This window comes from Cricetulus griseus, chromosome 6 (assembly GCF_003668045.3).
Source record: "Cricetulus griseus strain 17A/GY chromosome 6, alternate assembly CriGri-PICRH-1.0, whole genome shotgun sequence".
In the NCBI taxonomy this organism is placed as follows: Eukaryota; Metazoa; Chordata; class Mammalia; order Rodentia; family Cricetidae; genus Cricetulus; species Cricetulus griseus.
Genome location: NC_048599.1, coordinates 35,157,479 through 35,184,070, shown reverse-complemented (window position 1 = coordinate 35,184,070; position 26,592 = coordinate 35,157,479). Strand labels below are relative to the sequence as shown.

Sequence of the window (26,592 nt, the reverse complement as noted above, 5' to 3'; positions counted from 1 at the left end):
ACAAGACCAGTCAGGGAACATTCTGATCTACCCCAACCCACCCCCCACACCCACCACACCCGACACCTCCCATATTTACACCCGTGGTTCTCAAAACATGGTTCCTGAAGCAGGATCATCAGCAACACCTGGAAACCTGCAAATTCATGATACACACCCACCCAGTGTCTATTGTTATACTCAGTGACTATCAGAAACTATTGTTTTCAATAAGAGCTAATTAGACAAGATCATGGTCTCTGTGAACTTTGTTCCCCAAATGTTAAACCATGAATATGCTACTTGGCAGCAGACTTTATACGTGTTAAGACTCTTAATTAATCTTTCTTTAAAAGTAAGGTATTTAAATTAATCCTAATCACATAAGCCCATACAAGAGGCAGGAGCCAGGTAAGTGAAGTTAGAGCCAGGGGACTAGACAGTGGAGGACTGTATGCACAGCTGCTGGTTTTGAAGATGGTACAGCCTTGGGCCAAGGAACACACAGCCTCTATGGCCAAAGCCAACAAGGAAACGGGGTCCTCCCTACGACAGGCTGGCAGAAGTGATGTCACCAACAACATGACTGATGAATGACACTGGAAACTAGTTCTCCATAAGGTCCTCCAGCTGGGGCCCAGGTGCACCCACCCCTTCACTTCCTCTTGGGAGACCCAGAACAGAGGGACCAGCCATGCTTGCCCCTCTGTCTGACTTACAGAACAGCGAGAACATATGCAAGAGTCACTTCATGCACCAGGGTTGTGGCAACTTTGTGAAGGCAGCAAACCTTCAGTAGATTGTTACTGCACTCCCTTGTATCTGAGGAGTTCAATGGACTTGGCCAATTGGAGATTGAAAATAATTTTAATTGTGCCTCCGCTGAGTATATACAGCCATTTTGTTATTCTCTGAGTAATAAAAGATAAAACTACTTATACTGCATCCATACTAGACTGGGTGTTGTAAGTTTCTAGAGTTGAGCTGAAGCATCTGGGAGAATTGCATGGGTTATATACACAACACTTCAGAGACTTGTGCGTGCATGAATTTCAGGATCTGTGGGGATGTGAAGACCAATCCCCTCGGATACTGACAAACGACTGAACAGCACTTGCAGACAGTCTCAGGCTTATGTTGGCCCACTTTACTGCAGTGTGAAAGCAGTGTGCCTCCGAAGAGGCCATACTTCTGGTTTTGCACTTTGCCATCTCGCAGAGCAGAGTGGTGGCAGCAAGCCACAGCTGAGTCAGTCGGCTATGAGAGGACACACCAGAGAGTCTCTAGGGTGCTGTGATGTTAGGTCAGGATGCGCAATAGATAGGTGGGCCATAGGAAACCTACTTCCACCTCAGGCTATTTCAACTTGCCATGGACTCATCAAAATATGACCCCTCGAGTCACACACTGATAGGTGTATAACACAGATAGGTTATTTTCTGACAACAATCTTTATATAATTGGCTTGCTTTTAACAATTAATATATATTGTTGCCTTTAACATTTTCTGAGTAGGAGTCCACCAGTCTTGCCAGACTACCAAAGTCTAGGGGAAGGGAGGAGGACCTAGACGGAAATGTGAGAGCCTTAGACACAGATAAACTTGTAAGTCTTAGGAATGGAAGAAGGCGAGAACAGGGCATGACCCGAAAGTTCTACCTCCTGTTCCAGAAACCAGGCTAATCCTGTTATTTCACACCCAATGAACTATAACTAACAGTTTGAAAACCATGGGGTTTTCAGGACCATGACTGACTTGCACCTGAGTCACACATACCACACATGCACAATACATACATTGCACACACATACACATATACACTACATAGACATATCACATACTCCATATACATATCACATTTTATAGTCATCAAAAACATATGTGTGCACAAAGAAAGAAGTTTTGCCCCAAGAACTAGAATTTTCTATTTACATATTGTTAGTACCTAGGGCTGTGGTTTTTAATTTTGCCACCGTGGCCATGGAAAGTGACATATTTCACACTGTGAAGACACATCATATGTGTGTATTTGAACAGATGCATATGTAGTCAAATATATACACATATATTTAAGACAAAGGTTTCCCCAAATAAACTCTCCACGTTTAACTCCCATACGTTCTGTTCCTTCTTATTCTGAGTTCCATGTTGTTGTTTTCTTCATTTTTTTTATACCAGTCAATTCTACTGAATTCATTTTATACCCAATGCATAGCAACTAACAGTTTGAAAACCACAGTTTCCAGAACCATGACTGAGCCTATATTCACTTCCTCGGTCACATGTAAAGCACACATACAATACACACATCCCACATACATGTGCATACGCCCTAAATAGATATATCACACACTTCATATAAAAGTCACATGCACGTGCCACACATATACCTGATAACACTCATCTGGCATACACATATATATAGACTTCAAACACCATGCCACATAAGCACACCACACATACCCTTCACGTACCTGCATATACAATGTACATATCACACATACGTTACACTATACTCTGCACACTTACACAGCAAATACATTCACATCACACATACTCTCGCATTACACACAGACCCTATATACACATATACCACATACACCACACATACCATGTATACATTCCACACATACACATACAACACACCCATTGTCTACATAAACATTTCCTTGTCTCTCCCTTCTCCCCTCCCCACTTCTCTCCTCCCTTCTCTCTCCTTTCAGGTTCTCAGAGAAAATCACAGTCTCCAAAAAGTATCTGCTTCCTGTGCTCTGGTTATGTCCTAAGGAGAATGCATTTTAAGGTCACGACTCAATTTCTCCCCTGTGACCTTCAGCTAGGGACAACCACTGTCCCTGGCTGCTTTCCAGTGGCCCCTGGGAATGCTGCACAGTGAGAACTTTGTGAGTGGGAATAGAAAACAGGATGTCAGAGACTGAGGTAAAATGTGAATCCAGGAAAAGTTTTCAGTTTTTCCTGATGCAGTGGGCAGGAAGGCAGGGCCTGTGTGTGTGTGTCAATCTAGACGTCCCAAGTTTGATAGTCAGAATTTTAGATCTTACTCTCTTTTGTCCCTTGGGTGTACTTGCCTACTAAATGCCAATTGACATTTGGGACATGTGGTTACCCAGCTGTAGGAAGTGCGGGATTTAAACCTGACATTCCCCATTGCTTTGCCCATCTGCATGGAAACAAGAAAGAAAGTGTGAAGGAATCAAGACTATGAGCTGTAAAAGAAACAGACACATGAGCCTCCTGCTAGCAGATGTCTAATGAAAGGCAAACACTGGTACAGCCCACCCGCCTACCACCATGCAGGCATTCTTCTTGGACCATCATCACCAATTCCAAAGGAGAGACCATTGGGAGAGGAGAAACAGGAATGCCCAGACTTGAGTGAATGTGGGTTGTTGCCCTTGGTAGGAAAGGATATGTATGACCTGATGGAGACAGGAGAATACCATGAACCTGGGTGTCCATATGTTCCTATCTCCATCTCCCCAGGATTCTTCTTAGCCAAGTGCTAAAATATTCATGCTGGGAAGCCTCAGTCCAGGGCAAAGCAAGGCATTTGGTCACCTGCTCAGAATGTGACAGTGCAGGGCACACAGGTGTGTTGAGTCTGTAACAATCACAGGAATGGATACCTATGCCCACATGTTCCACTTCAATAAAATGCGTAGAAGCCCCTGATAGCAATGTGGAACATACCTGGGTCTGCAGCTCAGCCTTCTGTGCCTGTAGGTGAGTAAGTGCCTCCTTGCCCTCCTCCAGCTGGCTCCGCAGGGCAGCCACTTCCCGTTCTGTCAGCAGCTTCTCCTGCATGAGGAGACCAGATGCAGATTCATACAAGGAAGAAATGCAAAGGGGAAAGGGCATCCCCCTTCTTTGTATCCCCCAAGTTCACATGCCAATGCCTGATTTGCCAAGAAATTGGTGAGTGGGAACCTTTAGAAGGTGGTTAGGGTCAGATGGGGTCATGGACCTGGAGCTTCATTAGGAGCTAGAACTTATGAGAAAAGGAAGAGTTAACAGGAGTCTCACCCTCCCACCCACCATCATGTGGGCACGCATCAAGGGAGAGCCTACAACAGGTGCCAACTCTGCTGGCAACTTGATCTTGGAGTCCCAGCCTCCAGAGCTGTGAGCAATAAACTAAAGGGTTCTGTAACAATAGCCCAGGCTGACTCCAACAGGCCTACAGTGGCCACTGTCTGAACCATTAACTACTCAAGAGTAAAGCCCAGACAACAAAGATCAAGAGACCCAAGTATAGGCCTCTTTGTGCCACATACTGGCTAGCCAGACAGACATTTGACTTTCAAAGCCTCCATTTTCCCTTTTGTGAAAAGAAAACGGTGGAATGCAGATGCTCATTTGGCTCCGGGTTCTGTGCCTATAAAGATGAAAATCATTTTGTGCTCTGAGCCATGAGCTATGCCACAGTACCAGGCAGGAGTCATCTGGCCCCAAAAGGTGAAAGGGAAGTCAAACCCTGATGAGGCTGCTGCCTGTGGATAATCCAGAAGTCTGGAAGGAACCCCCCTTCCAACCTGTCCACAATCTGTCCTGACTTGCCTCTCCACTTATTGATTCACAAAGGTTGACTGTTCAGGAACCCTGCCTTAGAGGACACACCCCCAAAGCCCCATCAACTCAAAGTGGAGTCTACAGAAGGCAGCCCCTGCTCACAGACACATCACAAGGGGTGATGGTGTGGATATCAAAGATTCATGTGTTGAAGGCTTGGTCACTAGCAAGCCATGGAGAGGGTAAAACCTTTAGAAGGGAGCCCTAGTGGGAAGAAGTTAGGTGGTGGATGTTATTGCCTTGAAGGAGATGCTGGATCCCAGGCCCCCTTTTTCTCTCTCTTCCTGCTCCTGCCATGATGCACTGTACTGCCACAGGCTCACAGCAAGAGGGCCCACTAACCACAGACTGAACCCCTTAAGGCCTGGCCCACTTCCCCTAGCTAGGCTCCACCTCCTAAAGACTCCATAAGCTCCTGTCTTAGGGTTTCCATTGCTGTGAAGAGACACCATGACCACACAACTCTTATAAAGGAAAACACTTAAATGGGGTAGCTTACAGTTCAGAGGTTCAGTCCATTATCATTGTAGTGGGACATGGCAGTGTACAGGCAGATGTGGTATTGGAGAAGTAGTTGAGATTCCTACATCTTTCAGGCAACAGGAAGTGGTCTGCCTCACTGGGAGTAGCTTGAGCATAAGAGACCTCAAAGCCTACCCCCACAATGACACACTTCCTCCAACAAGGCCACAACTACTACAACAAGGCCATACTTCCTAATAGTGTCACTCCCTATGAGATTATGGGGGTCAATTACATTCAAACTACCACAGCTCCCAAAAGAAAGCTGCCAACTAAGGACCAAGTATTCAAACACATGAGCCTGTAAGAGACATATCATGTTCAAACCCTAATAATGTCCATTTGTGCAAAGGTGACTTCTATAAATTTCCAGAGGAAAAAAATAAGAGTTAATGAAACAAACCTGTATCTACATAACTAGCCAGTGTCTACCTAACTAACCAGTGTCTACCTAACTAACTAGCTAGTGTCTACCTAACTAACTAGTGACCACTTAACTAGCCAGTGTCTACCTAACTAGTGTCTACTTAGTATCTACCTAACTAGCCAGTGTCTACCTAACTAATCAGCCACTGTCTACATAACTAGCCAGTGTGCAGAACTCTTGAGCTAAGATTCACAAAAAACAGTGCCTCTTTTTGCAGTGCATAGGTGGACACCACTCTGATGACAATAAGTATCCCCCTCCACGGCCATCAATAGTCAATAGCTCTTAGGGAAAGGTTAGACCCCATGAACTCTACTCTCCCCATGACTATGTTGATGAGCACAGTCTTGTGCAGACCCTATGCAGCTAATGAGGGATGCTGTAAGTTCATGAGTGCAACTGCCATTATCAAAGGCATTGGAGGCAGGGATCTTTCAGCCTTGAGGGTTTAGGTTTGTTTTGCTTTGTTTTTAATTAAGTTAAAATTAAAACACTTAAAGCATACAGCAAGCCTATCACTCTGGTTCTGCAATCTGTCTGCTCCCTGCATACCCCAAACACAGTTCTGTTCTGAGTAGTCCAGTCACTGCTTTGGGGCATGGCTTGAGCACACTTCTAGGAAACTGCAAAGGGCTGAGAATCACTGTCTTAGGTCATCCTTAAAAAACAAAACAAACAACAAAAACCGCTTCTGGAATCTAATCAGTCTACCAAACTTTGGCCAGACCACCCTAACCACCAGGGAAGGACATGGTAGCATTTTATTTCTTTCATTATATTTGGTGCCAAGGGCCAAACCCAGGCCTTGACCATTCCAAGCACACCCTCAACCACTGAGCTGCACATCCAGCCCACATTTTCATTTTACTTTGCATCCCTTTGTCTATGTTTACATGTACAAAAATGCCCACCCTCCTGCCAAGTAACTGGAGAACTAACTAAAAAAGGAAATGGGCATTTTAGGCTGGGAACAGGATTTTACATCTCTTGCACATGCCATAGGCTCACACAGTCATGAAGAGAGCTGACCCATGTATTCATTAAATGTCCTGAAGTTTCAATTTTATGACCAAACTGCTAAGAAGAATAAGAAAACAAACAGCCTGCTACTATTTGTATGTCCCCCAGATGAATCCCCCGCAGAGTAGAGTTCAGAGCTAGGGCCTAGGTGTAGGTTCTCTGTCCTCAGGAATGGACTTGAGCCTATGTCAACAAGCTTGTAGGAGTGGCTTCTCCTACTTTTCTTCTTCTGACAGCAAGGACTAGGAACTTATCCCTTTTTGCCCTTTCCAACTGCCACCAAGGTAGCCCAAGATAGCCCCTAACCAGAAACCAGAGCTTTGAACTTGAATTTCCCAGACTCCAGACTATGAGAAAAACTAGTTTCTGTACTTAATAAATTATTCAGCCTGTGGCATTGCATTATAGTAATACAAACAGGCTTTTGCACATGCCTACTTTGGGAATAGGCAAAAGAGGTGGACATATACAAAGAACACCCATGAATAGTAAATTAACATACACAATGATGCTTAACATCATTAGTTACTGAAGGATGCATACCAGGTGCAGTGGATACCTAGCAGAGAAGTAAAACAAGAAGCAAAGCAATGGTTGAGATAGCTAGCACTGACAGGAATGCAAAACAGGAACTCATTCATAAGTAGATGGAATGCAACACTGGCCTGGTACAACAGAAATATGGCTTGTGCCCTCTGAGCATTCGTGCTGGATTTTAATACCATTTGTGAGCACTGAGAAGATGGAAGCACACCCCTATAAACCCAACACTCGGGAGGCCGAGGAAGGAAAAGTTTCAGGCCAGCTGGGATTACAGAGCAAGACTGTCTCAAAAAAAAAAGGGGGGGAGCTTAGTCAAGACAATGAAGGGGCCATTAGAAAGTAATTAGGGTTGCATAAGGTCATCATTCCCTTGATGAGTCCTGTTAGCTTTATGAGAAGCGAGAAATCAAAGGGCACATGGATGGACACACATATACACACACACACACACACACACACACACACACACACACACACACACACAGCACTTGTTGCCTTGTGCTCTGCACTACCTCTGGACACTGCCAGCAAAAACACAGTAGCTAGATGAAAGCCCCTTGACCCTACATCTCCAGCACCATAAGTCAAAGCAATCCTCTTTTCTTCCTAGCTTGCCCAGGCTATTATTGTGTCATTGGCAATAGAAAAGTGACTAATACAGCACACCATTTTGAATACCAGCTCAGCAGTCACTTATAAAGTATGCAAGAGAGAACAGAACACACTCCCTAGGAGAAAATACCTAAGGTAATGTTAAGGGATATAGTTTATGTCCTCTCAACTCTATCAGCATTTACAGTTGCAACAAACAATGTAAGAATAAACCTCAAACCTGAACATCACTCAGAAGTAGGGGTTAACTTACTGTGGTTCTAGCAGTCTGACCCAGTGCTTGCTCCTGAACCTCTGAGATCTACTCGATCCACAAGAATGTGAGTGTGGCCTCCCCAGGGACTGGACAGCTCTCCCTGCAGCCATGGCTCCAAGTCTTACCTCCCTCATTCCACCAGTAACCAGGGACACTTGAGGAGCAGTCTGGATGATCTGTTGCAGGATGCCAATGTAGGTCTGGATTTCCAGAAGATTCTGTTGTGGCGGGAAAGAATGTTCATTACAGGTTGAGCTGCCTAAATCCTTCCCTCCCATCCTAAGCGAGCCCAGGGATGGGCGCCCACAGCTGTGATCACACTGGGAATGACAAAAGGATCAGCCGCAGCTGCCAGGGAGGACATCTTGGAGTGGGCATTCCACATCTTCAGGAGAGCAGATCAGAAGAGTAAACTGAGGCTTGGTTTATTTTGCCATTTCCCTTCAGTTACCTTCACAGATTGCCCCCTGGATGGCGAGTGCATGAGAGGAAAGGGGACCAAACAAGGGCTCGAAGCTACAGAGGACTCTGACAGCACAGGATGGTCTTTCACTGAGGGGGCGGCTTTAGCCAGCCATGCTGAGGCTAAATGACTAACTGAATGCGTGTGTTCTGAGGCAGGCAAGCTTTTGAAGTCTCCTAGGACGGGCATCCTTTTATGAAACAGGGCTAAGTATCTGCAGGGAGGCCTTTCCCAGCTCTGAGCAATGACTGATAGCACAGCCCCTCTACAGAAAACAGCCTTTCCCAGAAAGCTCCATGGGCCCCAGCCCGTGAGTGAAAATAAACCAACCTCTGGCCTGCAGGTGAAACCAATGCTCCCCTCTAACTCTATTGGCATAGCCTTCCACTAATATAACTGTTGTACATGGGTCACCATCTCAGGCTCTGCCCATAGGGGCTGACCTGAGCCCCTCCAAACCAGGCTGGGGTCCAACAGATAATGAATGGAAGCTTCCCACCCTTCTAATTGTTGTTCTAAAAGCCTTCAGAGTACTTTGGGCTCTTTTGAGACTGCCCCCAGGCATTGCTCTCAGGATATTTAGCAAGGAAGCTAAATACAAGGAAGCTGCAAGGTGTAGAGGAGGAAACAGGCAGGGGCCTGGTGAGAGCTGGAAGGATGCCAGTGAGAGAGAGAAACCTTCAGTGCAGAGTCCAGAGCACACACAAGTGGGGGTGGGGGGAACACAAGGTTTGCTGGGCCCTAGAAGTGTTCCCCAGAGAAAGATCTGGGTGTGGACAGCTGAATTGGGCAATAATACAGGGCCATGTGGCTAACGGGACAGGGAAGTGACAGGGGAAGGACACTGGGCAAGCAGGGTGTGCCACCTATTGCATTCCTGTGGGCACAGAGCCCTTAATGATGAGAATCTCATCCAAGTCCTGCTACCCAGACAAGAGTAGCCCAGGGAGTTTCCTTGTATCTCCCATCAGCCACTGGAGGAGACTGCTCCAGGGGTATGGAATTCCCCCCACATTTCCTATGAGACAGAGCAGCTTTCAACTGCTACTGTAAGTAAGGTCCTTGGCAAAGAGGTACAGATACCATATCAGTGAAACAAGGACCCTAAAAAAATGAACCCCACAAACAAAACTGTCTCCAAGAAATTTCAGCCTGGGGTGAGAACACATAGGGGGTCCTAAGGTCAATTAAATTCCCCATTCACCCTAGGAAAAGAGTCCTCACTGCCATAGCAACTTGCAGCTAAATCTACACAGGTTCATTTCCTGGGTTTTGTTTCCTCTTTCTACAAAATAACAAGGAAGATGGAAGGAAACCATGAATTCTGACCTCAGCTGTAAACAACCCCTTCCTGTCTCCAGGTTTCTCCTGTTAAGTCACGGCACAACAGACCTAAGGTTCAGATTACAATATAGACAGTCAGGAGACCAGAGGCCAGGGACAGTCGGCATTCCCTCTCCACTAACCCATGGCGAACCCACACAGCGGCACCAGGATGCCACTGGCATTTTGAACATAGTAAGCAACCTCTTAGAGAGGCCAGGCTGCTCACTCACAATTACACAGTGCAAGGTTTTGATTTTCCAGTATGCCAAGGCTCCCAGCCTCTCACCTGTGAGAGTCTAATAGAGAAGGGGAAAGATCAGGACACTCTGAAATAGGGGGCTCCTAAATAAAGCTGTCAGCTGGCTACCCCTAAGGCAGAGCTAAGAGTTGTAACACAATACCTTAAAAAACAAAATCTCCCTTTCTGCATTTTTTTGAGATAAAACAGTTGACTGCTTGGTAGAGATAGAGCTATCTAAATAATTTTGTAGATTACAATGTGCAGCGCAGACACTAAAACCTAGCATTACAACCCCCTGGATATCTTGGCATTGCCCACCGATGCTCTCTATACACCTCAGGCTGGGTAAATGCTGTCCAGTGGCCGGCACATGCTAGCTCAGGGGAATGTAATCACAGGTTGCTCACTCTAGCAAGCTCCTGTTCAATCGGACCCAAACTGGGTCTTCTAGAAGAAAGGACTTCCTTCTTCCCACATGTGCTGGTTACCTTTTTGTACCTGTCCTTGGCCACACTGATATCTGCCTGCAGAAACTGTGCTTCCAACTGTAGGTGCAGGTTACGCAATAAGGCTTCATCGGCTTCCTGCAACAAAAAGAGCCATGCCAGGGTCAGGAGCACTCAGGTGTGCCATGAACCAGCGTTCGAACACAGGGACTACATGGGGATTTACCAAAACACAGTCTTGTTCAGTGGGTCTAGAACACTGCATATTCTCTCTCTTCTCCCCCGCCCCTGTATTTTGGGGGGTTGGGTTTGAGGTATGTGCATATGCACCATCTTGAATGTGTGTGGAGGTCAGAAGATAACTTTTAGGAGTTGATTCTCTCCTTCCACCATGGGTTCCTGGGATCTTACTCAGCTCAGCAGTTATACACAGCAAGTGCTTTTCCCCACTGATCCCTAGATGCTGCATTCTGAATAAAACACTAAGCTAGTCATTGGACCTGGTTGAGAACAATAGTTCCCATTACAGGGTGATTTTGCATCCAAGGGGGCATTTGACAACATCTGGAGATACTTATTATTGTCAGTACTTGAATGGTAGAGGCCGGAAGATTGCTATAAGTATCCTGCCATAACAAACAGCCCCCAACTCCCCACCACACTCACACAACAAAGAATATGATAGCCTAAATGTCCACAGTGCCAGGCTTTAGGAACCTTATCTAGAAAAATCCAAGAGTTTAAACACATCCACATACCAAATAACCTTAAAATTTACAGGATATCTATTTCTTGCCATCAGTAACTTGAGCTTCAGCTAAACCTACATAAAGGTGGAAGGAGAGAACTGACTCCACCAAGTTGTCCTCTAACCTACAGAGAGAGAGAGAGAGAGAGAGGAGAGAGAGAGAGAGAGAGAGAGAGAGAGAGAGACCGTCACATCACATACACACATACTCTAAAATAATAATAAAACAATAATAGTTTCTTAAAGATTGTGCTGGTATCTGGAACTGGCTTAAGTGCTTCAGTGTGTTCAGGGTGACATCACAGATTTATTGGAAATCCACCACAAGATAACTCTGCCCAGGCACACCTGCTGATATCTGAAACATTGCCAAATGGTTTTTTGTTGTTGTTTTTTGTTTTGTTTTGTTTTGTTTTGTTTTTTTACTGGCCTCTTAACAGCTTTTCATAATGAATGCTAGTAATGGCATCTCATTAATAAAGGTGAATATTGGTTTAGTCAAACTATTTAAGAGACTACTCTCTGGTGAGAGAGTTAAGATAGCCAAGCTAAGTGAATGCCAGGGTTTGTTGAGACACCCCCCCCCTTTGACTTGTAGTCCAGCAAAGCCCTTGGCAGGTATTCTCTGGAAAGTCACCTCATTCTCTAACTGTTCTTATAAAAGGCCATAGATGTAGGAGGAGTCCTGATTGCCTGATGCTGACAGCCAAGATATAGAAATTCTGAATCTATAACAGGATCCAGCCAGGGCTGAATTTACATCTAGAATGCTAGAGAGCTGGATCTTCAGGGAGACTACTCATGGCTCTGCAGGTGACTGGGGCCTGTGCAGGAATTAATACTCTGGATGTACCCGCACCTCCTTCAAGAATAGCAGTTTGATGTGCAGTGGCTCACCACCCTGGAGCTGGGGTTATCCCCTCACAGATGTGAACGAGTGTCATACAAAGACACAGAGCCAATTTCTTGGATGTTTTCTCGCTTCCCTCTGTCCCTTTTCAGTCAATAAGGATAGGGTGGGATGGACAAGACTTATTGATGTTCACGTTTTCCAAAAATGAACAAATATTTGATCCATAATTACTGGAACGGAGGGAGAATTAGAAAAGCAATTCCAAGCACCCCTTGTCCTTTGTGTTATTGCTAAGAGAGATCAAACACTCGGCATCTTATACATGGATGAGACCTTGGAGAGCATTGGTCTGCTCACATTTTTTAAAGCCACCAGTACCTTCCTTCAAGTAAAGTATACCACAGAAGCCACTGTATAAGATGAAAGCAAAGAGGCTTGTTTGGTTTTCCCCCTTGGAATGAGGGTAGCGATGGACCTTATACATGCTAAGCACATTGGATCATCCTCCTGCAGATCATAAAAAGCCACAGACAGCCCATCTGTCCAGCAGCTCCAGTCCCTTAGGTACTTAGGGCTCTGGCAAGGGCAGTTCAACGCCTAAAGTCTTCCTTTGTGAGGGCACTTAGACCAGGCTGATCAGTGGGGGCCTCCACTGTTGAAAGAAACTAACAGGACTGGGCTTTTTCTGGGATATCAAGTAGAGAGCCCATCCTACCAGACACCTATCATCTTTCCACATCTTCCCCTGGGGATCATGCCAGGACCAGCAGTAACTCCCATAATGCAATATTTCAAAGCCACCTGTGGCAATGATACAAAAAAAAAAAAAAAATAAGCAACACTTGTCTTTAAAATAGGATTTCATCAGGTGCTTCTGTAAACACAGGTCTTTCTTGAGAGACAACCATGCAATAAACTGACCCAAAAATCCCAGAGGTGAGTCGGCGCTTTGGGACCGTGCTGTTGCTGATATGATGAGAATTTGTTTTGGGAAGCATGTTCTTTTATCTGTGCCAGAGTGCGGAAATGTGTAGACGCTTGTGTTTTCATTATGCCTGAGATGCTGTCAGCTAAATTTCCAAACGCTGCAACAACAGAAGCATCTAGGTTTTTCACAGTCAACTGCCTGTGTCAACTGTCTAATTTGGGAAAATAATCCAACCCTGATATTGTGTGAGCTTGAAACAGAGTAGATGGTTCACAAAACAGATCACAGTACCTGAGAGCCAGCTAGAAATGCAAATAATCTCTCAAGGGTTCCAACACCCCTTCCAGGGCTGAGGACACACAGTGATGTTCCAGAACCCCCAGTCTGCATGCTCTAGGATATTTGTGCTGAGGACGGAAGCCAAGATTTTACACACACTATGAAAGACCTTTGCTACTCAGCTACATCCAAGCCTTCACAGCCATTTTTCAGAAAGGAACCAGAGAAACAATTCAAGTTCAAAGTGCCCCTGACAACCATCCTTGACAACTTTTTCACAGAAATTCTAGGCTTCCATCAAAACCCAGGTGCTAAATAATGAAGATCAGAGTTCACTAAAACCACTGGTAAGCCAGGCTTCAATGAAAAAAAAAAAAAAAACCTTTCCTTCAACTCTGGATATCAAAAAAATAATAACTTTCCAAAATTGTTGCAAGTTGCTCTTTGCATCTGCCTGGAGAAGGCTCTGGGTAGCTGAGAGCCCTCTCTCTCCTTGACCTCATTTTCCCATCTCTGCTCTCTCTCTCTCTCTCTCTCTCTCTCTCTCTCTCTCTCTCTCTCCCTGAACTCTGTGTTCTTCCTTTCCTGCAAGCCTCTCCACACTTCCAGCCTCCTCCCAAATGCCTCCTTCCCAGGCCCCTCCTCTCCTCTTCTCTAGAATGAGGAATTCTTGGACACATAAAAGCTAGTAACCCCGAAGGTGGTTGCTTTGTGTTCCATCTTTTTTGTCCCAGACCCCAGGGCCCCCTGATCTTTCCCACAGGGACCTACAGAGGGACATGAATTTCATGCAGGTGAGCCAGCCTTTGAATGTTTTTCATTGTTTTTAAATAAACACAGGTACCTAGAAGCTACCTCAATCGAAATTGTTGTTCATTTTAAAGAAAGGTGAGAGTAAAGCTTTAAAGCCATATCAGCTGAGACAGCTCAGCCTATGAGCAAACTCGGGAATTACTGGTAGCCAGAAATCTTCTAAGTACATATATGTGGCAATGAGTTATAGAGGTTGTACAAGCTTGAATATCTATTTAAAAGCCAGCTGTAGTTCTTGCTCCATCAAAAGGCTGAGCATGTGATTAACTCTGGCCATAGTGTTTAGGTGTTATGTTGAGGGTTTTATTTCCCTTCAAAGGGGGTAACAAAAATTGGCTTGCTTTGGCATATATGCTGTTGAGAACCAAAAATGTTCTGTTCTGGGTGTCTAATTATATGAGCAACGTGTCTATATGACAGGTGTGTGAACAAAGCACAAAAGACTGAATCAGTGTTTTCCCACAGTCACACCCAAGGGTGAATCCCTCCTGAAGTGACCCTACAGTAATTGACTCTGAGACTAAGTGGAAAGGCAAAAGCTGATTTGACTAAGCAAACATCTCCAGACTCACTGAGCAAAATCTCTGATCCAAGGCTGGCAAGATGGCTGAGCAGGTTAAGACACTTGCTTCCAAGGCTGATGACATGAGTTCAATCCCCAGGACCCATGAGGTAGATAGGAGAGAAGCCACCCCTGCAAGTTGTCCTCTGACCACATGCAATGGTACATGTGAACACACACACACGAACACACACACACACACACACACACACACACACACACACACACACACACACACACACACACACACACACACACACACACACACACACACACACACACACACACACACACACACACACACACACACACACACGGACACGGACACGGACACGGACACACAAAATAAATAAATAATAAATGTAAAGAAAAAATGTAATCACTTTCCTGACCATCAATAGGATGAGATTCCACTCTTCCAGCCTCTTTCTCAGCAGATGATGTCCACAGACAGAAAGCAATGGGATATAAAGAGGGGGGCAAAGTCCATAAGTGTAGACAGGCAGATAGGTTTTGTGAACAACAAGGCATGATCCTGCTGGAAACCCTGGAGACTTGTGGAACTCTCTATACTGAGGAGGAAGAACTGGGCAACTTACCATCCACTGCTGATCTTGGATGACTAAGATTCATTTCCTGGGGTGTGCACACCCAGTGCTTCTGGGATGAGTGATTCACGTTCCTACAGCAAGTGGTGCAGAAAACCTATGTACCCTGCATATCTGGTAACAGGTGGAGTGGCCCAGGATAAGGATCCACTTTATAGACCTACAGGCATCTTTAACCTATAGCACTTGGCTTTGGGCCTGGCTTCTGAAGGACTCAGTTTCTCTGATTGCTCTTAGGAAGTAGAGAGTGAGCCATGAATACAAACACTGCAGTCTAAGCCTGCCATGCATGAAGAGGTCTGAAGCTACCTAAGCTCATGGGTGAGTTCCATCACTGGAGAAAGAAGGCCCTGGGAGGCTTTCTTTCTAGGAATGAAATCTGCCCCATCAGTAACCAGAGGCTGATCTTGGGCTCCCACAAGCTGATTCAAGGACTTTCCCAATCCAGTGTTTACACAACTTCACTAAACCCAAGAACTATTACATTTCACTCTGGGTTTTCTTTAGATTGGTTTATTTTTTTCCTTAGGTTCATTTGAAATAGACTTTTTATGTAATATGCTATAAATAAAAAAGCAATCATAAAAATTCATGATCCAGGAAGCAGGAGTGATGGCTAAGCAGTTGAGAGCACCTGCTACTCTTACAGAGGACCCAACATCATTCCCAGCACCCATGTCTTGTGGCTCACATCCATCTGTAACTCCATCTCCAGGGGGACCTGATGCTCTCTTCTGAACTCCAAAGGCACACACTTGGCATATTCTCACATGGTCTCACACATATACACATAAATAAAACTTTTTTAAAAAAGAATTTATAACGGAAGCTGGAGAGAGAGCTCAGCAGTTAAGAACACTTGTTGCTCTTACAGAGGACCAGGGTTCAATTCTCAGCACCCACAAGGCAACTCATAACCATTGATAACTCCAGGTCTAGGGGATGCAACTCCCTCTTGTAACCTATGCAAACACCAGGCCACACATGGCATGCATAGACACACATGAGAGCAAGACATCCATGCACATATGTATATATATGTATATGTATATATACATATATATAATTCACAACTATGAAAAATTTACTCCTCCATGAACCAGCTAAAGTCATCTCTGATTCCATCAGGCTATGTACTTCATAGTTAGGAGAAAACTAAGCTGGCATCTGTCAAATCAAATGTTCAGCCATCACCACAGACAAAGACTATGCACTGCCATTTGACAGGTGAGTCATGTATATTGCTAAGTCATTTCATGCTCAGTGGGCAAGGAAACATTCTCTCACTCCAGTGTCTATAATTATTCCCACAGATAAGGAAGTTGAAGCTCAGAGAGGTAAATGAATCCACCCTCAGTCTCACAGCTACTCAGCAGTATGGTAGGGTTCTAGTAACAGGCTATCCTCCTCTTTTGGACAGGGCGGCTCACTTGTGGGCGGAAGAGTCTTACCCTGGCCCAGGGGACAACTACATCAATCCCCTATGCTAACCCTGACCTACACTCTTGGTGGCGATGTCGTGAGGGTTATTCTTGTGGGGCTGACAGTTCAAGCACCCACACTCTCCATCACAATATGCATGAAGATCATTCTGCTGTTTTCTCTGGGTGGGAAATGGTGGTATATCTTTCCCTTGATGGTCAGTTTCTGTATTGTCTTATTTTTCTGCTGAGAATATGAATTGCTTTTGTAATAAGAGAGAAATGACAAAAGATTTGAAAAGCCACTGTCAATTTCCATCAAGGGTAAAGAGGAGGATGTCACTGTGTTGGAGCTGTGAGGGAAGTTCTAGAGAGTCTAAATTGTCACCTAGGTGAAGGGTGCTAGGTATCTGTGTCCTTGAAAGCCTTGGCCTGTGAAGAAGACAGTCGGCCCTGCTCTTGCAACTCTGAACTGTAACCACAGCCAAAAATGGGATGAGTTGAAAGTGTGAGCAGAACACCTGGATGCTATTGGGTGCTCATAAAAGAAACTCCCAGCAATACTACAACAGGCTGGGAGTCATCACTCCCCACCTGACACCCGCTTCCCCACCAGCCTAGAGCTGTGTCCTTGCAGCTCGGCTGAAGCACTTCTTTACCACCATCTTTCTGTTACGTCTAGCATGCTCACATGTCCTGTCTTTGGCCTTAGACAGTCCCAAATGCTAACTGCTGACCTGCCCACTAATGGCACCCTGTCCCAGGGTCATTAGTTGAACAACACAGAAGTTGCTCACATAGAGAATGGACTAAGGTTGATAAAATTAGGCTTCCCAAATTTTTAGTTCCAGTTTTGTTACCACTTTGACAACAGAGGTTAGACACAACTAGAAAGTGGCAAATACCCTGAGTGACCTCTACTGTCTGAAGTGGCTGCCAATTATCCAGAGAGAATTGTGAGGCCAATCTGAGCTGGGGGAGGGGGGAGCTTTGTCTAAATTAGGGTTTCTATTGCTGTGATAACACCATGACCAAAAGCAACGTGTGGAGGAAAGGATTTATTTCCACTTACAACTCTCAGGTCACTCTCTGTCACTGAATAAAGGCAAGGCAAGAGCTCAAAGCAGGGACTTGGAGGCCAGACCTGGTGCAGAGGTCATGGAGGAGTGCTGCTTACTGGTTTGCTCCTCATGGCTTGCTCAGCCTGCTTTCTTATACCATCCAGGACCACCAGCCCAGAGGTGCTCACACCAATCAGTAATCAAGAAAATGCCCTACAGACTTGCCTACAGGCAATCTGGTGAGGGCAATTTCTCAACTGGCATTCCTTCTTCCCAGATGACTCTAACTTGTGTCAAGTTGACAAAACAAACAAGACAAGTTTAGTTTCTTATTAGAAAGCATAATGAGGCTCTAAGCATGGGAGCTTGGGGGGAGGGGTTGCAGCCCTCAACAGCACCTTTCAACTAAGTTATCTCTATGGCTCCTTCCACTCCAACAAGAGAGCTCTGGCATGACCAGAAACGATGGTTCTTGTGGCTATTAGCCATGCCTGTGTCTGTCCAACCCTTTTGTCCACAATAGAATCTACTATTCACAGAAGAATGTTCCCAGTTACAGTAGAATCAATCAGGCTGATGATGGACAATCAAAAGAAGGAAACTGTCCCCACTAGGAACCGCTCCATAAAACCATTGCAGGAATGTTCCAGAAGCCCTGGCACCTCCCCTGTGGCTGTTTCTCATGCTTTAAAAAGAGAGAGAGCTTCAAGGGAAATGGACATTTCTTCCTCTCTTCCCTGAGTCCTTAGCTTCACAACAGCCACCTCGAGACTACTAACAAATAGAATAGAGCTATCAGTTTACACAACAAACATTGTCATTGTGATTATTCCATCCAGAATAAAACATTAGTGGGACATTGTAATGCTGGAATATTATGATAGCCTAGAACTATGGTCCGTGTGTTGAGAGCTTGATCCCCAGTGCAGTGCTGTTAAGAAGTAATAGGACCTTCAAGGAGTGGGACAGAGTGGGAGGGCCTTACATCCCCTACGCCAACTATGGCTTCCTATCATCCTATCACCTGCTCCCACAGTGATGCCTTTTACCATCAGTGAACTCAGTCATTGGCCCCTTCACCAGATCCAGTGGCATGTGTTTATGCTTGCAACTTTCAGAACTGTGAGATAAAAAAACTCTCTTTTCTTTACATACGAGACTCATCCTCAGGTATTTCCTTATATTAATGGAAAACAGATTAATACACCTAGCACAACATATCAGCTTCCGTGGACTACGTTTCTCTCATGAGACCACATATTTTGCACAAATAAGGTGTATTTGTACATCACTTCACTCAGTTGAAATTAAGAAGTCAAGGAAGAAAATGGCAACAAGAAATAGACAAATCCTAAAATAAGGGGAGAAGGTTATGGGAAACAATTGCTCCTGCCATATAGTTCAGTGCTGTAAGGAAGCTACTTAAGCCCAAGGCTGGGCTCTACTCACCTTGTTAAGCCGCTCCAGCATTTCTTTGAGCACCAATTGACACTCACACTCATTTTCATATCTGCAAATTGGACGCAGAGGCAAGAAGAATTAGGCAGCTTCTAGGCTTTCACAGTTATAGGTCACATTACCAGTGTAAAGTTCAATCTCAGATCATACCATGCCCTTTTCTTTAAGAAGGCAATTCCTTTGTTTGTTTGTTTGTTTGTTTGTTTGTTTGAGACAGGGTCTCTCTTTGTAGCCCTGGCGGTACTGAAACTCACTTTGTAGATCAGGCTAGCTTCAAACTCACAGAGATCCTCCTTCCTCTGCCTCCCAAGTACTGGGATTAAAGGTGTTCGCCACCACCACTTTAAGTATTTTGAGTGGATTCTAAGAAACAGAAATGCTGTATCACACAGTAATGTTGCATATGACTTTTGGAGAAAGTGCTCTATAGTGGCTGCACCATTCCACCTACCTCTCAGTGAGGCCAGGACAGCCCCCCTTTGCAAACACTTGTCCTCTGTCCTTAACCACTCTAAGAGATAGGAAGTAAGCCAGTGTCACTTTGGAGCTTCTGTCACTCACCACAGAAACTAATTCTAATTAACACTGAGCCCAACCCAGAAAGCATAACTTTCTGTGGCCTCTACATCTTGGCCCATGGGTCAAAGTCAAGTACTGACAGCCATATGCTATGTGTAACCTCTGTGTTCTCAGAATCAAAAGGGCCAGAAGAACAACCAAACCCAATCAAAACTGTATTCCAGTTCCAAATGAGCTGAGCAGCTTGGTGTTCCTTAAGCATATCTGAACTAGTTTACATTTCGCGCCAAGAGGTCATAGGCAGTCGTGTGGCTCTAATGGAGCCAGAATTTGTTTGCTTGTTTTTTTAATGGGTTATTATCTTTGAGAATAACACTATTAACAAAAATCTAATTTTCTCCTGGTTTTTTCCTGGTGAAAACATCTAAGAGTTTCAGCAGCTTAACAACAAGTTTGATAATGAGCACAGAAATAGTCTAGTGGGTAATTTTCATGCTTGAAAGATCATCAAGATATATTAAAGATAAGCAATTTCATTATATAAAATTAATGATAAGAATTCCCATATTCCTATCAGTGAGTTCAAAAAGTAAAAAACATAATCTGTTTTACATTTTGAATTTGTTTATATAAATTATTGTTTTGTTTCCAGCAATTTGGATAATTGACTATATTTATCATTGTATTGTGGTGTTTTTTCTTGTTTTTATGATTCTTGGTGTTTGCTGTTTTATTTAGTCTTTGATGCACTGGAAATATGACTGTGAAATTATCCATTTTTCAAATGGAGATTGTGTCTAACATGTTATGAGCCCCAAAGCTCCTGCTTTCTACTTCCTACATGACTCTCACCTGGCTTTGGCTACTCGCCAGTTAGTTCACCTTGAGAATGCAAAAACGTATTTGCGGTGCAAGTGAGTGTGTGTGTGTCCATGTATGAGGATGAGTGTGGTGTGTGTGTTTGTGTGTGTGGTTTTCTATAATGATTTTCAAATCCCACTATCTAAGGCAAAATATGAAAAACTTCTCCACTGGGCAATGGGACTGATAGTGAATCAGTCAATGAGATATTTAAATCAACCTCAGAGTGTGAAGAACTGCTCCATGGTGGCCATACAACTTGGAACAAGATGAATTCAGAAGACCAGGAAAACTCAATATAGGTGTTCCCCGGTGAGGTCTCATGGAAGTCCTGCTCATCTAAGTCTGCCAGTGGCCATGTCAGAGGAGCAGCAGGTGGTAGTTAAGGTTCAGGAAGTAGGCCCACCAGGAAGCAAAACTCCTATGGGTGAATCTCAGATAGGCAAGGCCCCTGAGAGCCTCAGCCCCAGCATGTCTCTTGGTACTGCTGTGTCTTTACATGCTTGCCACTGCCATTTCTCTCTGGTATCTGACATAGTGTGAATGAGTATAGGGAGATCCCATACTTAATGTAGTGTGATTATCTCATGTAAATATTCTGTTCTACTGGGCATTTTTACCTGTGGATTATTATGAAGATGACTTCCTCCTAAGCTGTACTGTTTGACTAAAGCAATGGTTTTATACAATAAGTGTTAGTTAAAATAGGATTTGGGGATCTTTAATAAAGATATAGGGATTATGATAGAGGTTAGCTTAGTGGGAAAACTAATATAGGTAAGAAGAAGATAGGGTATTGTCCCCTACCCCTGATAAAACAGGGGCTACAGAGGAAAGAAAAATAGAAAAAGGAAATGTGACACAGCTAGTTTCTCTCGAGGAGCTGTATAGACTGTGGCTTAGGTTAATGATTAAGAAAAACAATTGAGTCCCAGAAGCTAAGTTAGCTCAAGCTCTTTTAATCTTAATGTTGAGAGATGTATCCACAGGTTTTGGTGTGCATCGCAGCTAAAACAAAGCCTTAAGGTTAGATTAAGATGTTTTTGTTCATAGCCTTGAGGTGAAAAACCTTGAAAAGAATCTAAAGTTTAGAAAGGCACATAGTTTCATGAGGGACTCATTAAGGTCAGAGAACAAGAACAAAGCAGCCCAATTATTATTGGTTGGCGTGCCTTTCTTGTTAGAATGGGTTATCAATCAAAGATGATTATGAATTCCTTGTACCCATTTCTGCTCTCAGTTTCCTGGTATAAGAATCTGCTGATGAATGAGTATGCACCCTGAGGATTTGAAATAAGGCTGACTGGTTCTTTTCCATATATAAAAGTTTGGACTTGTGATTCTTTTAAGCTTCCTTGTAAGATTATCTTTTGAGATAAGTAATGAAGTGATTGATCCTTTCTTAGTAATGGCAAAATGCACCCTACCAGTAAAAGAACTGGCTGAGAAGAATACCTTGCTTGCTTGCACTCTGTTAATCTATAACAAGTTGCTTGGGAATGGATGGATGTGGGTTCTTGGGATAATTTGATTTTCACCTGTAATACAGACAATGTTTAATTGTGTAAGGGATATGGAAAACATGCTGTTTTTTACTTGTATCCATTGTAATCATTCACTTGAAAATAGTATACAACCACATTGTAATTTTTATATTGCTTGAAAGATTCTATTGTGATTTATAAGGGAAAAAATAAAGACACGAGAGAAAGAAAAGACCAGGAAAGATGTAGAAGGAAAGCTATAAGGAAGACATCAAGATAAACAGAAGGGAAACATCAGAGAAATAGAGTAGAACAAGCAACAATAAGAATAGTAAAATGAAGAACTAAGCTTTGGCCCTCAGAAAAGTACTCGTGTGTCTTTTTGCATGGCCAATAGTTTGTCAGGTCTGCATCTCCTCTTCAATTTCTCTGACCTGCTGAAGGCTTGCCATTCATCAGCACCCTAGGTGAGATCCTGACATGTTGGAGGGGTGTGTGTGTGTGTGTGTGTGTGTGTGTGTGTGTGTGTGTGTGTGTCTCTTTTTCATTGGCCCTGGAAATTAATTTTTGCCCCCCTTTCCAGCCCCAGAGAATTAAGTTTTACTACCTCAGATTAATCCAATCATGATTTCCCAAGACTTTGCTTTGGGCAGAATGGAGAGCCAGGACAAGAAGCCTCTGTTTAAGCCCTGCTACCATAGGCTCTTGCAAGGCTTATTTCCCCATGACAGACAGAGGTTCAGTTCTCTCCCTTCAAACTGGTTTCTATGGCACAAAATCAGGAACAGAAAGATGATGGGAAATGAATTAATGAACAGGCTTTGATAGATATGCTCAAATGCAGGTTACAAAAGAATTCAAAGACTATTTTAGAGGAAAACCTTCTGCCTACCCATACAACAAAGGCTCCAGAACCCAGCTGGTGCTAGAGTGACCAGTGGAACACATAAAAAAATGAAAGATCTTACTGAGTGTTGCGGTAAACACTTATAATCCCAGAACAGAGGCAGAGGCAGAAAGAGCTGTGTGTGCCAAGGCTAGTTTGCTCTACATAGAGTTCCAGGCCAGTCAGACCCTGATTCAAAAAAGAAGATTCTTGGCCTCTCTGAAATCTAGTGTAGAGCCTGGGCATATGCATTTTAACTTAATTTATATAATTTTATTATTTATTTTCAGGTTAAAAAAAAAAACAGTTCTTACTCTGCAGCCCAAACTAGTCTAGAATGCACTGTGTAGCCCAGGCTGGCTTTGAACTAATAGCAACCCTTCTACCTCAGCTTCTCCAATGCTGGGAATATAGATGTGAGCCAGTATACCCAGGAATTCATATCATTTTCTGATAGATAATTAGCCTTATAATTAGCCAGATAATAACTAGTTATCTGGTAGATAATTAGTTCTGATGAGAACACAGGCTTAAAATTTAATACATATTTTAAAGTTATTTCAGTAAAGTCTTCCTCCTGAAAACAAGTTTTCTCCAACAGTCTCACCAGGTATATACAAACCACACTTAAGGGCAGGTCCCAAGCCCAGCAGATAGCCAACACAAAACCAACTCAATGGTATTTTTGGAGGTTTTTCGTCTCATAACGCTTTGTCTGGTTGGTTTGGGTTTGGTTTTGGGTTTTTTGTTTTGTTTTGTTTTGTTTTTACCTTTACAGATCTTTTGCTCATATATTATGGTTTCCAAATTGGTTTTATGGGTTTTCTGTGTATACAAATGTATGTGTCTGAACATATGTATGGGTTTCTTATGCTTTTTCTTTGACAGTGTCCCCATTTGTTTGCTTGTCTTGTTCACTTGTTTTTTTATCTCATTTTATTTTATTATTTTTAGATGCCTGTTTGTTTTCTAATGAGAAAGAGAAAGGGGGGAGAATCTGGGAGGAACTGGGGGAGAGGAACCATAATCAACATACAGTGCATGAAAAAAATCTATTTTCAATTGAAAGAAGTCTCCATGTGCCCTATTTGTTCTTTCTTGTGTCCCACAAGCAATCAGTATGCATGAAAAATAAAACCCACCTCTCTGTTCTTCCCCAGTTTAAAAAAATTAATGAAAATAACACACAACTCTTTTACCACTGCATAATATTCCACAGAATAGATAGATGAAGCTCAGCTCCTGCCTCCAATTGATGGGCATCCTGGCTGATTTCAGGCTTTCTCTGGCAGCTGCACAGGCATGCCATCTCATACCAGCCAGAGCACATCCTGGAGAAACTCCCTGGAGTGGCCTACTGACTGCCTCTTTCTCTAACTCAGAAAGGTGCTAAATTGTTCTTTCTTCTTAACAACTGCTAGGTGGTGTTAATACATAATTCCATCCGCAGGGGACGGAACATCATTCCCTAGACCAAGCCCTCTAAAACCTCTTAAACTATTATCATCGAAGAGCTCCGCTAAAACACTGGATCTGATTTAGGAGTTGTCAGGGCCCCGGGGCCCAAGAGGCTACACTCCAGCAATTTCCCCCCTGATGCTGAGGCTGCTATGGAAGCTGCAGCTAAAGATGCTGCAGCTGGGCCACAGACCACACCTTGAATATCCAGAACCTAAAGATTACACATTCAAAGGTAATTCCCAGATGTCACTCACAGCACCATGAAGACAGTTAGACAGTTAGTCAAACGTGTGGGTTTGACTTCCATGCCATTCACTGAGCTTGCCTCAGATCCCTTCACATTCTGAGCCTCAGTCTCTCAGTAAAAGGATCCAGTAAGGATCTGGCTGTGAGGCTCACATCACACGGAGACATATCAAAAACACAGTTCTACTGCACAATGACTTCCAAATCTCTAGTTACAAAGACTAAATCATGAAACCAACATAGGTGTCCAACAACAGAGGAATGGATGAAGAAAATGTGACAAAGACAGATGACAGAGGTGTGTGTGTGCCTGTGTGTGATTTTTTTTCAGCCATTAAAAAAAAGAAAGTTATGGGGGCTGGAGAGATGGTTCAGTGGTTAAGAGCACTGGCTGCTCTTCCAGAGAGCCCAGGTTCAATTCGCAGCACCCACATGGCAGCTCATTACTGTCTGTAACTCCAGTTCCAGTGGATCTGACACCTTCACACCAATGCACATAAAATAAAGTTAAATAAATTATAAAAAAAGAGAAAGTTATGCTGTTTGCAGGAAAATGGAAGCAACTGCAACTGGAGATGATCATATTTTAAGCCAGTTAGTTTTAGAAGGCAAGTATGTTTTCCCTCATTTGTGGTCCCTAGATTTTATATAGCCACATAAAGTCATATACACATTAAACAAACAAATTTTAATTGCAGATACATATATGAAAGGAATGAAATTGTCTAGGGAGAAGAGAGATAAATGGGAGGAGGGAGAGATGAGAAAAGGGAAGGTAGAAGGGCCCAGGGAGGAATACAGCTAATGTATAATGTACACCTGTACAAAAATGAAATTGAAAATAAATTATGGCTGGGCGTTGGTGGCGCGTGCCTTTAATCCCAGCACTCGGGAGGCAGAGGCAGGCAGATCTCTGTGAGTTCGAGGTCAGCCTGGTCTCTAGAGTGAGTACCAGGATAGGCTCCAAAGCTATACAGAGAAACCCTGTCTCGAAAAAACAAAAAAAAATTATGGAGTCAAAGAAAACCGCCATGTGAGAGTGCATAGCTGAAATTCTAGAACTGACAGAAGCAATATCTGCTGACATTAAAATCCAAACAGGGCTCGCTGGGAACTCGGAGGCGGCACCTCTAGGGTGGTGCAAACCACCTTACTTTATTTGGTTGTTATCTCTAAGTAAGAGCTGAAAGCTCGAACTACGCAATTAAAATCTGTGTGTTTCATTGCATATTACACCTACATCCCAAAACACACTAAAAGTAAATAAAACTATGTTCTAGAAACCAGAAGGTGCCATCGAATTGAAAGTTGAGTATCTCCAGGACCTGTGCATCCTCATGCCCCTCTCCACAGGACGGTCTGCACCTGTCTCCCACCCCACCCCCACCTCCCCACCCCCACTCCGGGCCCCGGTTTCCCTGACAGCGTCTCTTACTTGCTCCTGAACTCATCTAGCGCTCGCTGAGCCTCAGACTCCTGCCTCTCCAACCGAGCATGCTCGGCCGCCAGGTCCCGGACGCGCTGCAGATTGGCCTCGACGTGGCGGGCGAGGGCGTCCTCGGGCCCCGGCTGCTCCCCCAGGCGCTGGAAGGCGTCGAGCTGTCGCCGCAGGCCGGCGTGGCGCTGCTGGAGCGCACGGGCCCGCTGGACCTGGGCAGCGACGCGCTCGCCCAGAGCCTGCAGTGCCGCCAGGCCTGGTGCCGTTGCCCCGGGCTGGGCGGCGGGGCCCGCGGGTTGGGCGCGCTCGTAGCGCTCCTGGCGGGCCTGGAAAACGTAGCTGCGCCGGTACATGGTTCCCGGGAGGCCGCGGCCCGGTCGGTGCCCTCTAAATAAGCCCCAGGCCAGCCGCGCTGGGACGTTCCAGAGCTCTCCCGGCGGGTGCCCAACAATGGGGAGCCGCGCCGCTTTGTGCGCGGGATTAGCCGCCCATACAGATCCCGGGTGGAAGGGGCATCGGGCGAGGGCCGCTTTGTTCCGC

At 44.4% G+C, this 26,592-nt stretch overlaps 1 protein-coding gene across 1 annotated transcript in view; it reads right to left on the bottom strand.

Annotated features, from left to right (window-relative positions):
- The window catches only part of Bfsp1 (beaded filament structural protein 1), a 28,894-nt gene extending 9,686 nt beyond the window's left edge, over positions 1-19,208 (bottom strand). The window contains exons 1-4 of the mRNA XM_035446648.1: positions 19,149-19,208; positions 10,469-10,564; positions 8,076-8,168; positions 3,692-3,799 (exon numbers count right to left, since the gene is read on the bottom strand). Coding sequence (XP_035302539.1) covers positions 3,692-3,799; positions 8,076-8,168; positions 10,469-10,564; positions 19,149-19,169 — 318 coding nt within the window. The 5' untranslated portion in view covers positions 19,170-19,208. The remainder of the gene's footprint in view (positions 1-3,691; positions 3,800-8,075; positions 8,169-10,468; positions 10,565-19,148) is intronic.
- Between the last annotated feature and the right edge of the window lie 7,384 nt (positions 19,209-26,592).